The following is a 13,678-nucleotide window of genomic DNA, read 5'->3' as shown; positions in this document are numbered from 1 at the left end:
ACAAAGCTGAAACTTTACTGCTTGACATGTGTGATAAAATCCTGGTTGAGAATGAAATGACTGAACAAATGAACAATGAAACAGCACAGCAAGTAAGTGAAATAAATAGGTTATGATTATGTTTTACTGCTATTGGGGACATAAGTAAATGCCAACAAAATAACTTTTAGTCAGTTTATGTGTGTTTCAACTATTTAACTGTACTAGAATGCTTAAAAGGCCACTAAAATGTTTAATATCTGTTATTGGTATTGGGTTTTCTTTGGCAAGGAAAATATCGGTATTGGCCAAAAATGTCATATCGGTGCATACCAGTCGGATGTATTCAGGATTCTTTTTGAAGTTGAATACACACAACATTTTACCACTTGGTTGGAAGATACTTTGATATTATTTGGGCATGGAATTTAGAGTATTCTAACATGGGAACATTGAATTACATTTTTATTTTATGCTCATATTAACAGTTGGTGGCAGTGGCTAGCTATAGGATGGACTGCAGTCTCTCCTTGTCCACAAGAAAAAAACATTAACTATCCCTTTAAAATAGGACCGTAGAAAATCCTGACTACAGGTAGCTCTCCAAGACGGTTAGCCACCCCAAATCTATGTTTCCCAAATCCTGTGGGTTTGAATATGTTCATGTGACATTTGATTCTACAAATTTTCCCACTCTGAAGAAAAATCTAATTAATCACTTTTCAGGTGGTTGAGGCTGATTTTCAAAACCTTGCCATCATCTGACTCTGCTCTTTTGCATTTATGCCTACCATTTTTGCTTAGCAAAACAGGTTACTTGAGGAAAGTGGCATTTCAGAATAGCTTTGCCAAATGTTTTGCACTATTACTTTGGTGCCTTGTTGGCAACAGGATTCATATTTTTTTATATTTGTATTCTGTACAGGCTTCCTTCTTTTCACTCTGTCAATTTGGTTAGTATTGTAGAGCAACTACAATGTTGTTTTCTCCAATCACAGCCATTAAACTCTGTTTTAAAGGGACCATTGGCCTCATGGTGAAATCTCTGAGTGGTTTCCTTCCTCTCTGGCAATTAAGTTAGGAAGGACGCCTGTATCTTTGTAGCGAATGGGTCTATTCATACACCAGCCAATAAGTAATTTATAACTTCACCATGCTCAAAGGGATATTAAATGTTCTTTTACACATCTTCCGATACTGCCCTACCAAGTAAAAGAGCAGGAACTGCTCACAGATTTAAATTTACTTTTTCCAGCTAAATTAATTGTAGTCTGATCATTGGAGATGTAGTTATCTGTTGTTTTACTATGTATTTTTTTAAATTAAAATTGACCTCTGACATGACCTTTGACCCTAGACAGCAGTTACTGCCTTCTTGCTTGGTACACCCACTGGAATACATTTCCATTCTGATATTTATTTTTTTACAAAAATATGTGTTCATAGATTTATTTGTACGTGGCTGTCAGTGTTATATAGTTTGAAACTTGTATTAGCAAACAACAATAAATAATACCAAGGTAAACGTAGTAACTGCAGCCCAAATCTTGGTGAAACCAAGGTAAAAGGCAGTAACTGCAGCCCAAATCTCGGTGAAACCAAGGTAAAAGGCAGTAACTGAAGTGAGTGATGGAAGTTACTGCTTTTTTCCTTGGTTTCACCGTAACCTTTTCTCCAAAACAGCACAGTGGAGGCAGGATATTTCTCCACATGACAAAGCATGTATTTAACGTATCAATAATGTCAACACATTTCTGACCAAATGTGCAGTTACTGCTCTTTTGCTTTGTAGGGCAGAATAGGTGCCCGTCTTTGCGAGGAATTGGAAAACCTCCCTGGTCTTTGTGGTTGAATCTGTGTTTGAAATTCACTGCTCGACTGAGGGACCTTACAGATAACTGTACAGTATGTGTGGGGTACAGAGTTATGTTAAACACTATTATTGCACAGAGTGTGCAACTTATTATGTGACTTATTTAAGCAAATTTTTACTCCTGAACTTATTTAGCTTTGCCATAACAAAGGGGTTGAATACTTATTGACAATTTTCTTTTGAATAACATAATTCCGCTTTGACATTATGGGGTATTGTGTGTAGGCCAGTGACAAAATAAAATCTACATTTCATACATTTTAAAGTGAGGCTGTAATGCAAAGAAATGTGGAGAAAGTCAAGGGGTGTGAATACTTTCTGAAGGCACTGTATAGTCCCCCCCCACTAGAATCAGTTACACATTTGGGTTCACAATCGGTTTGGGTAAAATAATGTTCATAGTTAGACAAAACAGGTCACGCTACCAACATTTCTGCTGAATGCTGCATTTTCGATGTTACAGCCAAATTAACCTAATGCTAAATTGCCAATGGCCAAACAAAGTGAAAAATGTAGCCTATGGATCTGGGCTCATGTAAATGGTGGATTAAATCACTAGTGTCACCAGTGGCATAGACAGACATTAGTTTTGGGTGGAAGCAGTTAACTTCCTGCAAATTTACACATTTTGCCATGGGGCAAAGAGAACAATGTGGGGTTTTATATCTGATCTCATGCTATTCTACCCATTTTGACATGAGGCAGAGAGAAAATGTTGCTGTTTTAAAGCTCCTGCAATAAAATACTACACACTTTGCCATGGGGCAGAGAGGAAAATGTGGGGTTTTATAGCTCATCTCGTGTTATTCTACACATTTTGACATGAGGCTTAGAGAAAATGTAGCTTTTTTAAAGATAATTCATGCTCAAATATAGGTGTAGACTTTAGGGCTGACCCCGTTTAGTCGACTGGTCGATTGTTTGGTCGATCAATATTTTTTTAGTTGAGCAGTTGCAAATATACAGTGCATTTGGAAATTATTCAAACCCCTTTTTCCACATTTTGTTACGTTACAGCCTTTTTCTAAAATGTATTCAATATTTTTTTCCTACATCTATCTACACACAATACCCCATAATGGCAAAGCAAAAACAGGTTTTTAGAAATGTTTGCAAATGTAAAACAAATGTAAAACTGAAATATCAAATTTACATAAGTATTCAGACCCTTTGTTGAAGCACCTTTGGCAGCGATTACAGCCTCTAGTCTTCTTGGGTGTGACACTACAAGCTTGGCACACCTGAAATTGGGGAGTTTCTCCCAATCCTCTCAAACTCTGTCAGGTTTGATGGGGAGCGTTGCTGCACAGCTATTTTCAGATCTCTCCAGAGATGTTTGATTGGGTTCAAGTCAGGTTTCTGGCTGGGCTACTCAAGGACAGTCGGAGACTTGTCCCGAAGTCATTTCTGCAATGTCTTGGCTATGTGCTTAGGGTGGTTGTCCTGTTGGAAGGTGAACCTTCACCCCAGTCTGAGATCCTGAGCGCTCTGGAGCAGGTTTTCATCAAGGATCTCTCTGTACTTTGCTCTGTTCATCTTTGCCTCAATCCTGACTAGTCTCCCAGTCCCTGCCGCTGAAAAACATCCAAAGGGCATTATGCTGCCACCACCATGCTTCACCGTAGGGACGGTGCCAGGTTTCCTCCAGGTTTCCTCCAGAGTTTAATCTTGGTTTCATCAGACCAGAGAATCTTGTTCCTCATGGTCTGAGAGTCTTTAGGTGCCTTTTGGCAAACTACAAGCAGGCTGTCATGTGTCTTTTACTGAAGAGTGGCTCCCGTCTGACCACTCTTCCATAAAGGCCTGATTGGTGGAGTGCTGCAGGGATGGTTGTCCTTCTGAGAGGTTCTCCCATCTCCACAGAGGAACTTTGGAGCTCTGTCAGAGTGACCATCGGGTTCTTCGACACCTCCCTGAGCAAGGCCCTTCTTCCCCAATTGCTAAGTTTGGCCCGGCGGCCAGCTCTAGAAAGAGACTTGGTGGTTCCAAACTTCTTCCATTTAAGAATGATGGAGGCCACTGTGTTCTTGGGGACCTGGAATGCTGCAGAAATGGTTTGGTACCCTTCCCCAGATCTGTGCCTCGACACAATCCTGTCTCGGAGCTCTACTGGCAATTCCTTCCACCTCATGGCTTGGTTTTTGCTCTGATATGTACTGTCAACTGTGAGACCTTATATAGACAGGTGTATGCCTTTCCAAATCTTGTCCAATCAATTGAATTTACCACAGGTGGACTCCAATCAAGTTGTAGAAAGAAAGTATTATCAATGGAAACAGGATGCACCTGTGCTCAATTTCGAAAATCATAGCAAAGGGTCTGAAAAGTTATGTAAGGTCAAGGAGAATTAGGATGTTGAGGGCACCAGTACCAGCAGTGGTGAGGAGGTCATTGATGACTTTGAGGAGTGCATGATGATGTTTGTGTGAACATTTACTGTTGATCTAATCATTACATCAATAGGGGATGTGCTTAGTATCATGACCCCCTGCTGAATCTTTTATACATTACAAATGCAGACAGTCTGCTGGTAGAGTGTGTTACAGTAGTGTTACCTTGACGCTGTCGTGCCAGGGATGGTCTCGCTGGACACGTTCTGCTTCACTGGCCAGCCTCTGCAAGTTCAAGAGTTCAGGTTAGAGAACAGAGAAAACAAAAGTCCTGCCCTTTATTTTGAATAGTCCTAGTTGAATGGGAGGGATATTTTAAAAATTATATTCACATTATTTATTTATGTCCACTGCCAAAAGTACACAACGGGATTCAATTAGCTGTTAGCGTCTATTGCTAGGGCCGTTGCTAGAAACGGTCAAATCCTGACCTGCCTACGTAATGAACCAAAGCGTCTGTTGCTATGCTGGTTGCTAGCTCTATTTAATCTCAGCGCTCGCGGAGGACGGAGGACATGGGCGGTTCTGGGTCTTTTTCACCTCATAAGCCCATTTCTAAAGTAGCCTAAATGGTCTGACTTCATAGAAATGTAATGGGTTTAGAAGACTATAAGAGCTGAGTGTTCGTCTTTCTGTCTAAACCACATAACCACCTGATGCTCTTACCTGTAGAAAAAAAGTGAAAGTTATATTGAAAAACTATGGTCCCTCTATTACTATAATGACTCCATTTACAAGAAATGGGTATAGCAATAGGGGAGCTAGACAGCCCTCCTCACCTGAATTTCACTTTCTATTGTGCAGGTATAAATAGGTGCTGGTGCAATCCTTTTTTTCACAACTATATCAGAATCTCAGCCTCAGAAGAAACTAGTACCAACAAGGTAGGTCTATTCACATTTGTTTTATACATATTTGATTTGATCTTTTATAAACAAGTTATTCTGCTGATAGGAAAAATTGGTAAAGGACCTGATCGAAATGCAGTACAATATTCGCATTGCAAAAGGAAAAATCTAAACTGCTATACTGCAATGTTTGTAGAAGCTGTCTATAATTTGTGCAAAAAGGAAATGTAACATTGCCTTCTATTGTTCCTATACATATTCTACATTATGGACCAGTTTCCTGGACATATATTAAAACTATAAATGAATTATACAATAACAAATGTTTACTGTAACACAAATTGAATTGTAACTTGTTAAATGCATTCCACCTGTCTTTGCTTTCACAAACACCAGCTGGTTTCGGGTGCATTTTTTGTTCCTAAATATACTGAACAAAAATATAAACGCAACATGTAAAGTGTTGGTCCCATGTTTCATGAACTGAAATAAAAGATCACAGAAATGTTCCATATGCACAAAAAGCTTTTCTCTCAAATTTTGTGCACAGATTTGTTTACATTCCTGTTAGTGAGCATTTCTCCTTTGCCAAGGTAATCCATCCACCTGACAGGTGCGGCATATCAAAAAGCTGATTAAACAGCATGATCATGACACAGGTGCACCTTGTGCTGGGGACAACAAAATGCCATATATGGCATTGTGTTGTGTGACAAACTTCACATTTTAGTGGCATTTTGTTGCGTGCAATTGGCATGCTGACTGCAGGAATATCCACCACCAGAGCTGTTGACAGAGAATTGAATGTTCATTTCTCCACCATAAGTCGCCTCCAACGTCATTTTAGAGAATTTGGCAGTACAACCAACCGGCCTCACAACCGCAGACCAGGTGTAACCATACCAGCCCAGGACCTCCACATCCGGCTTCCTCACCTGCGGGATCATCTGAGTCGGAGACCAGCCACCCGGACAGCTGATGAAACTGAGGAGTATTTCTGTCTAACAAAGCACGTTTGTGTGGAAAAACTAATTTTGATTGGCTGGGCCTGGCTCCCCAGTGGGTGGGCCTGGTTCAAGTGGGTGCGACCCTGCCCAGTCATGTAAAATCCATAGATTAGTGCCTAATTTATTTCAAGTGACTGATTTCCTTAAGAACTGTTTCTCAGTAAAATCTTTGAAATTAATGCATTTATATTTTTGTTCAGTATAGATAAAAAATGTATTGGAAACAGGTTATCAAGTCATTGCGTTCGCAATACGAATATATTGCATATGAAATGGGTTCATTTTGTGTGAAATTTCCAGTAGGGAATCTTGGATTAAGAAGCATTTTCAATGGAGATTCACTATTGAACTTGCTTTTTAGCCCAGGACCGAGCTAAGTCTGTTTGTCAAACTGCCACTAAATGTTATGTTTATTTGTGATATAAATAGAAGTCAAATTGCTGACTTACATCAAGTGCTTTGCGTTTCTTGGCCAGTAGCTTCTCGATGTCTGACGCTACCTTCTCCACCATCTCATAAGGAGAATTCTTTACCAGGCTGAACTGCCTTCTTTTCTCATTGTAGATCTGCAAAAAGATTTAAAAAACAGACATCCTTTTGAGTGCAGTTAAATGACAGTTCCACATATGTTGTACATGTACTGATTGTATTACTGCATTTAACATCATTTGCAACCGTTTCTGATCCTTGAGTTGACAGCAACAAGGAGGCACCCAGCACATCCAGACCATATATCTGTTTATATGTGGCGCTTAGCAGTCCATATACTTTGCTTAGCAGCCTGCAAAGTATATGGACACCTACTCGTCAAACATTTAATTCCAAAATCATGGGCATTAATATGGCGTACCCCTTTGCTGTTATAACAGTCTCCACTCTTCTGGGAAGGTTTTCCACTAAATGTTGGAGCATGACTGCGGGGACTTGCTTCCATTCAGCTACAAGAGCATTAGAGAGGTCGGGCACTGATGTTGGGCGATTAGGCCTGGCTTGCAGTTGGCGTTCGCATTCATCCCAAAGGTGTTGATGTGGTTGAGGTCAGGGCTCTCTGCAGGCAAGTCAAGTTCTTCTACACCGATCTCGATAACCCATTTCTGTATGGACCTCGCTTTGTGCATGGGGGCATTATCATGCTAAAACAGGAAAGGGCTTTCCTCAAACTGTTGCCACAAAGCTGGAAGCACAGAATCGTCTAAAATGTAATTTTATGCTGTAGCGTTAAGATTTCCCTTCACAAGAACTAAGGGGCTTAGCCCGAACCATGAAACAGCCCCAGACACCAAACTTTAGAGTTGGCACTACGCATTAGGGCAAGTAGCGTTCTCCTGGCATCCGCCAAACCCAGATTCGTCCTTCGGACTGCCAGATGGTGACGTGTGATTGATCACTCCAGAGAATGTGTTTCCACTGCTCCAGCCGACGCTTGGCATTGCACATTTTTTTTTTTTTTTTTTTTTTTTTTCACCTTTATTTAACCAGGTAGGCTAGTTGAGAACAAGTTCTCATTTGCAACTGCGACCTGGCCAAGATAAAGCATAGCAGTGTGAGCATACAACAAAGAGTTACACATGGAGTAAACAATTAACAAGTCAATAACACAGTAGAAAACGAAGGGGGGGTCTATATACAATGTGTGCAAAAGGCATGAGGAGGTAGGCAAATAATTACAATTTTGCAGATTAACACTGGAGTGATAAAAGATCAGATGGTCATGTACAGGTAGAGATATTGGTGTGCAGAAGAGCAGAAAAGTAAATAAATAAAAACAGTACGGGGATGAGGTAGGTGAAAAGGGTGGGCTATTTACCAATAGACTATGTACAGCTGCAGCGATCGGTTAGCTGCTCAGATAGCTGATGTTTGAAGTTGGTGAGGGAGATGAAAGTCTCCAACTTCAGCGATTTTTGCAATTCGTTCCAGTCACAGGCAGCAGAGTACTGGAACGAAAGGCGGCCAAATGAGGTGTTGGCTTTAGGGATGATCAGTGAGATACACCTGCTGGAGCGCGTGCTACGGATGGGTGTTGCCATCGTGACCGGTGAGCTGAGATAAGGCGGAGCTTTACCTAGCATAGACTTGTAGATGACCTGGAGCCAGTGGGTCTGGCGACGAATATGTAGCGAGGGCCAGCCGACTAGAGCATACAAGTCGCAGTGGTGGGTAGTATAAGGTGCTTTAGTGACAAAACGGATGGCACTGTGATAGACTGCATCCAGTTTGCTGAGTAGAGTGTTGGAAGCCATTTTGTAGATGACATCGCCGAAGTCGAGGATCGGTAGGATAGTCAGTTTTACTAGGGTAAGCTTGGCGGCTTGAGTGAAGGAGGCTTTGTTGCGGAATAGAAAGCCGACTCTTGATTTGATTTTCGATTGGAGATGTTTGATATGAGTCTGGAAGGAGAGTTTGCAGTCTAGCCAGACACCTAGGTACTTATAGACGTCCACATATTCTAGGTCGGAACCATCCAGGGTGGTGATGCTAGTCGGGCATGCAGGTGCAGGCAGCGACCGGTTGAAAAGCATGCATTTGGTTTTACTAGCGTTTAAGAGCAGTTGGAGGCCACGGAAGGAGTGTTGTATGGCATTGAAGCTTGTTTGGAGGTTAGATAGCACAGTGTCCAAAGACGGGCCGAAAGTATATAGAATGGTGTCGTCTGCGTAGAGGTGGATCAGGGAATCGCCCGCAGCAAGAGCAACATCATTGATATACACAGAGAAAAGAGTCGGCCCGAGAATTGAACCCTGTGGCACCCCCATAGAGACTGCCAGAGGACCGGACAGCATGCCCTCCGATTTGACACACTGAACTCTGTCTGCAAAGTAATTGGTGAACCAGGCAAGGCAGTCATCCGAAAAACCGAGGCTACTGAGTCTGCCGATAAGAATATGGTGATTGACAGAGTCGAAAGCCTTGGCGAGGTCGATGAAGACGGCTGCACAGTACTGTCTTTTACTGGTGACCACTTTTACTGGTGATCTTAGGCTTGTGCGCGGCTGCTCAGCCTTGGAAAACCATTTCATGAAGGTCCCGACGAACAGTTTTTGTGCTGATGTTGCTTCCAGAGACAGTTTGGAACTCGGTAGTGAGTGCAACCGAGGACAGATGATTTTTACACGCTTCAGCACTCGTTGTCCCGTTCTGTCAACTTGTGTGGCCTACCACTTTGCGCTGAGCCGTTGTTGCTCCTAGACGTTTCCACTTCCCAATAACAGCACTTACAGTTGCCCAGGGCAGCTCTAGCAGGGCAGAAATGTTACGAACTGACTTGTTGGAAAAGAGGAATCCTATGATGGTGCCACGTTGAAAGTCACTGATCTCTCCAGTATTGGCCATTCTACTGCCAATGTTTTTCCTATGGAGATTGCATGGCTGTGTGCTCAATTTTATACACCTGTCACCAACAGGTATGGCTGAATCCACTCATTTGAAGGGGTGTCCACATACATCTGGCCATGTGGTATAGCTACTAAGGCCGTGACGATATCAATATCACAATATTCATTAGTAACGTGGCAAGGAAACAAAACGTGAAACAGATTAAACTTCTTTAGGAAAACAGCCCTAATGTTTGAAACAAACATCATTATGTTGCCATCCAGAGTCACATGTATTTATTTTTCAAGCTATAGCACACAATATCTTACATATAGCAGGTATTTAAAGGACCAAAGAGTTTCGTCTGCTTCGTATTTTCATTTTTGCCATGGAAAAAATATTGTAATACTGGTATCCACCCAGCCCTAATAGCTGCAGTGCAGACATGACATACTATTCAACCCAAATAGTATTTTTATGTTCCAGGGTCGAGTTAAAAGGTCCAATGCAGCTGTTTTTATCTCACAGTCAAATTATTTCTGGTTAACAATTAAGTACCTTTCTATGATAGTTTTTAACCATTTTAATTGAGAACAAACACAGCTTTTTTTCACCTTTATTTAACCAGGTAGGCTAGTTGAGAACAAGTTCTCATTTGCAACTGCGACCTGGCCAAGATAAAGCATAGCAGTGTGAGCATACAACAAAGAGTTACACATGGAGTAAACAATTAACAAGTCAATAACACAGTAGAAAACGAAGGGGGGGTCTATATACAATGTGTGCAAAAGGCATGAGGAGGTAGGCAAATAATTACAATTTTGCAGATTAACACTGGAGTGATAAAAGATCAGATGGTCATGTACAGGTAGAGATATTGGTGTGCAGAAGAGCAGAAAAGTAAATAAATAAAAACAGTACGGGGATGAGGTAGGTGAAAAGGGTGGGCTATTTACCAATAGACTATGTACAGCTGCAGCGATCGGTTAGCTGCTCAGATAGCTGATGTTTGAAGTTGGTGAGGGAGATGAAAGTCTCCAACTTCAGCGATTTTTGCAATTCGTTCCAGTCACAGGCAGCAGAGTACTGGAACGAAAGGCGGCCAAATGAGGTGTTGGCTTTAGGGATGATCAGTGAGATACACCTGCTGGAGCGCGTGCTACGGATGGGTGTTGCCATCGTGACCGGTGAGCTGAGATAAGGCGGAGCTTTACCTAGCATAGACTTGTAGATGACCTGGAGCCAGTGGGTCTGGCGACGAATATGTAGCGAGGGCCAGCCGACTAGAGCATACAAGTCGCAGTGGTGGGTAGTATAAGGTGCTTTAGTGACAAAACGGATGGCACTGTGATAGACTGCATCCAGTTTGCTGAGTAGAGTGTTGGAAGCCATTTTGTAGATGACATCGCCGAAGTCGAGGATCGGTAGGATAGTCAGTTTTACTAGGGTAAGCTTGGCGGCTTGAGTGAAGGAGGCTTTGTTGCGGAATAGAAAGCCGACTCTTGATTTGATTTTCGATTGGAGATGTTTGATATGAGTCTGGAAGGAGAGTTTGCAGTCTAGCCAGACACCTAGGTACTTATAGACGTCCACATATTCTAGGTCGGAACCATCCAGGGTGGTGATGCTAGTCGGGCATGCAGGTGCAGGCAGCGACCGGTTGAAAAGCATGCATTTGGTTTTACTAGCGTTTAAGAGCAGTTGGAGGCCACGGAAGGAGTGTTGTATGGCATTGAAGCTTGTTTGGAGGTTAGATAGCACAGTGTCCAAAGACGGGCCGAAAGTATATAGAATGGTGTCGTCTGCGTAGAGGTGGATCAGGGAATCGCCCGCAGCAAGAGCAACATCATTGATATACACAGAGAAAAGAGTCGGCCCGAGAATTGAACCCTGTGGCACCCCCATAGAGACTGCCAGAGGACCGGACAGCATGCCCTCCGATTTGACACACTGAACTCTGTCTGCAAAGTAATTGGTGAACCAGGCAAGGCAGTCATCCGAAAAACCGAGGCTACTGAGTCTGCCGATAAGAATATGGTGATTGACAGAGTCGAAAGCCTTGGCGAGGTCGATGAAGACGGCTGCACAGTACTGTCTTTTACTGGTGACCACTTTTACTGGTGATCTTAGGCTTGTGCGCGGCTGCTCAGCCTTGGAAAACCATTTCATGAAGGTCCCGACGAACAGTTTTTGTGCTGATGTTGCTTCCAGAGACAGTTTGGAACTCGGTAGTGAGTGCAACCGAGGACAGATGATTTTTACACGCTTCAGCACTCGTTGTCCCGTTCTGTCAACTTGTGTGGCCTACCACTTTGCGCTGAGCCGTTGTTGCTCCTAGACGTTTCCACTTCCCAATAACAGCACTTACAGTTGCCCAGGGCAGCTCTAGCAGGGCAGAAATGTTACGAACTGACTTGTTGGAAAAGAGGAATCCTATGATGGTGCCACGTTGAAAGTCACTGATCTCTCCAGTATTGGCCATTCTACTGCCAATGTTTTTCCTATGGAGATTGCATGGCTGTGTGCTCAATTTTATACACCTGTCACCAACAGGTATGGCTGAATCCACTCATTTGAAGGGGTGTCCACATACATCTGGCCATGTGGTATAGCTACTAAGGCCGTGACGATATCAATATCACAATATTCATTAGTAACGTGGCAAGGAAACAAAACGTGAAACAGATTAAACTTCTTTAGGAAAACAGCCCTAATGTTTGAAACAAACATCATTATGTTGCCATCCAGAGTCACATGTATTTATTTTTCAAGCTATAGCACACAATATCTTACATATAGCAGGTATTTAAAGGACCAAAGAGTTTCGTCTGCTTCGTATTTTCATTTTTGCCATGGAAAAAATATTGTAATACTGGTATCCACCCAGCCCTAATAGCTGCAGTGCAGACATGACATACTATTCAACCCAAATAGTATTTTTATGTTCCAGGGTCGAGTTAAAAGGTCCAATGCAGCTGTTTTTATCTCACAGTCAAATTATTTCTGGTTAACAATTAAGTACCTTTCTATGATAGTTTTTAACCATTTTAATTGAGAACAAACACAGCTTCTTAGCAAAGAGCAATTTCTCAAGCAAAAATGTGGATAGGACTGTCGGAGTGGTCTGAGTGGGGAGGTGAAATCTATCTGTTATTGGCAGAGAGGTAACAGAGGTTTGGAACGCTCTTTCTTATTGGTCTACTAACTAATTTACCGCCTGGGGATGTCACCAGGGAGGCCAACAATCCATCCCACCAAAACAGGCTGAAATTGAAAGCGGTCTTTTCAAACAGCTCTTACACTAAAAGGACATTATCATCATTTTCACAATTTCACAGTATTATTCCAACCTCATAGTGTGGAAGTATATATAAAACACAGGAATCACATTTTTGACTGTACTGGGCCTCTAATTCCACAAATTCAATTAGAAATAATTTAATAATGTGTAAATTCGATTTAATTCAATTAAAATTCCAGGTCAGTCTTTGAATTCAGAGAACTAATTTCCTCTCAATTCCAATGTTAGGTAAATTCCAAGAATTCAATTCCCAATTCAATATTAGGTCACAACAATTCCACAAATTCAATTCCCTCAGGCTTTCAGACTGATCATGTGACTGTTCAGACAGTCTACCTATACTGGAACGATAGAAATACCAATTCTACAGTCAATGTTTGATACATTGCTTTACCTTAAATGTGAAAATACTGAATTCCAATTTAATTCAATTCCACAGATTAAATGTTTTACAATTCCGATGAAATTCCAATAAATCCATGCAGTCTAATTCCAATTCAATAACAAGAAAGATTGTTGAAATTCAAATTTAATTCAATATAAATTCTCCACTTCATGAGTTAATTCAATTGGAATTTCTAATGAATTTGGAATTGACCCCAACCCTGTTACATTCCCTCTCAGAAAAGCAAACATGGGTGGAGCTGAATCAACGACACCACCCCCATCAAAGGGTAAGAGAGATGACATATCTGTAAAATACAGTCAACGACTGATAGTTAATATCAGGTGTGAGTGCAAATTCTGTTCAAGCACAGTGCATTGGTCCCAATTCTTTTACTTGTTCTGGGAACCTGCATACACCGTTTTAGCGCATGCATTGACCACAGCCCCAAGGCATTACATATATAGTACATACCCTGTATCATTGACTGTAGTCTACTCTCATTAATTATGTGTCATTGTACTCAATCTTCAAATTATTTTGAAAGTAAGAGATGGGGGGGTGTTGGAATGTGGAAAAC

The 13,678-nt window shown here is 41.7% G+C and overlaps 1 protein-coding gene across 2 annotated transcripts in view; it reads right to left on the bottom strand.

Annotated features, from left to right (window-relative positions):
• LOC109892502 (voltage-dependent calcium channel subunit alpha-2/delta-2) overlaps window positions 1–13,678 on the bottom strand; it is a 91,939-nt gene that overhangs the window by 45,193 nt on the left and 33,068 nt on the right. For both annotated transcript variants that reach the window (XM_031825713.1, XM_031825707.1), the window contains exons 3-4: window positions 6,547–6,663; window positions 4,408–4,467 (exon numbers count right to left, since the gene is read on the bottom strand). In XM_031825713.1, the coding sequence (XP_031681573.1) occupies window positions 4,408–4,467; window positions 6,547–6,663 (177 nt within the window). The remainder of the gene's footprint in view (window positions 1–4,407; window positions 4,468–6,546; window positions 6,664–13,678) is intronic.

This window comes from Oncorhynchus kisutch, linkage group LG1 (assembly GCF_002021735.2).
Source record: "Oncorhynchus kisutch isolate 150728-3 linkage group LG1, Okis_V2, whole genome shotgun sequence".
In the NCBI taxonomy this organism is placed as follows: domain Eukaryota; kingdom Metazoa; phylum Chordata; class Actinopteri; order Salmoniformes; family Salmonidae; genus Oncorhynchus; species Oncorhynchus kisutch.
Note: the sequence above shows the minus strand (reverse complement) of the source record. Positions and strands in the feature narration are given on the sequence as shown.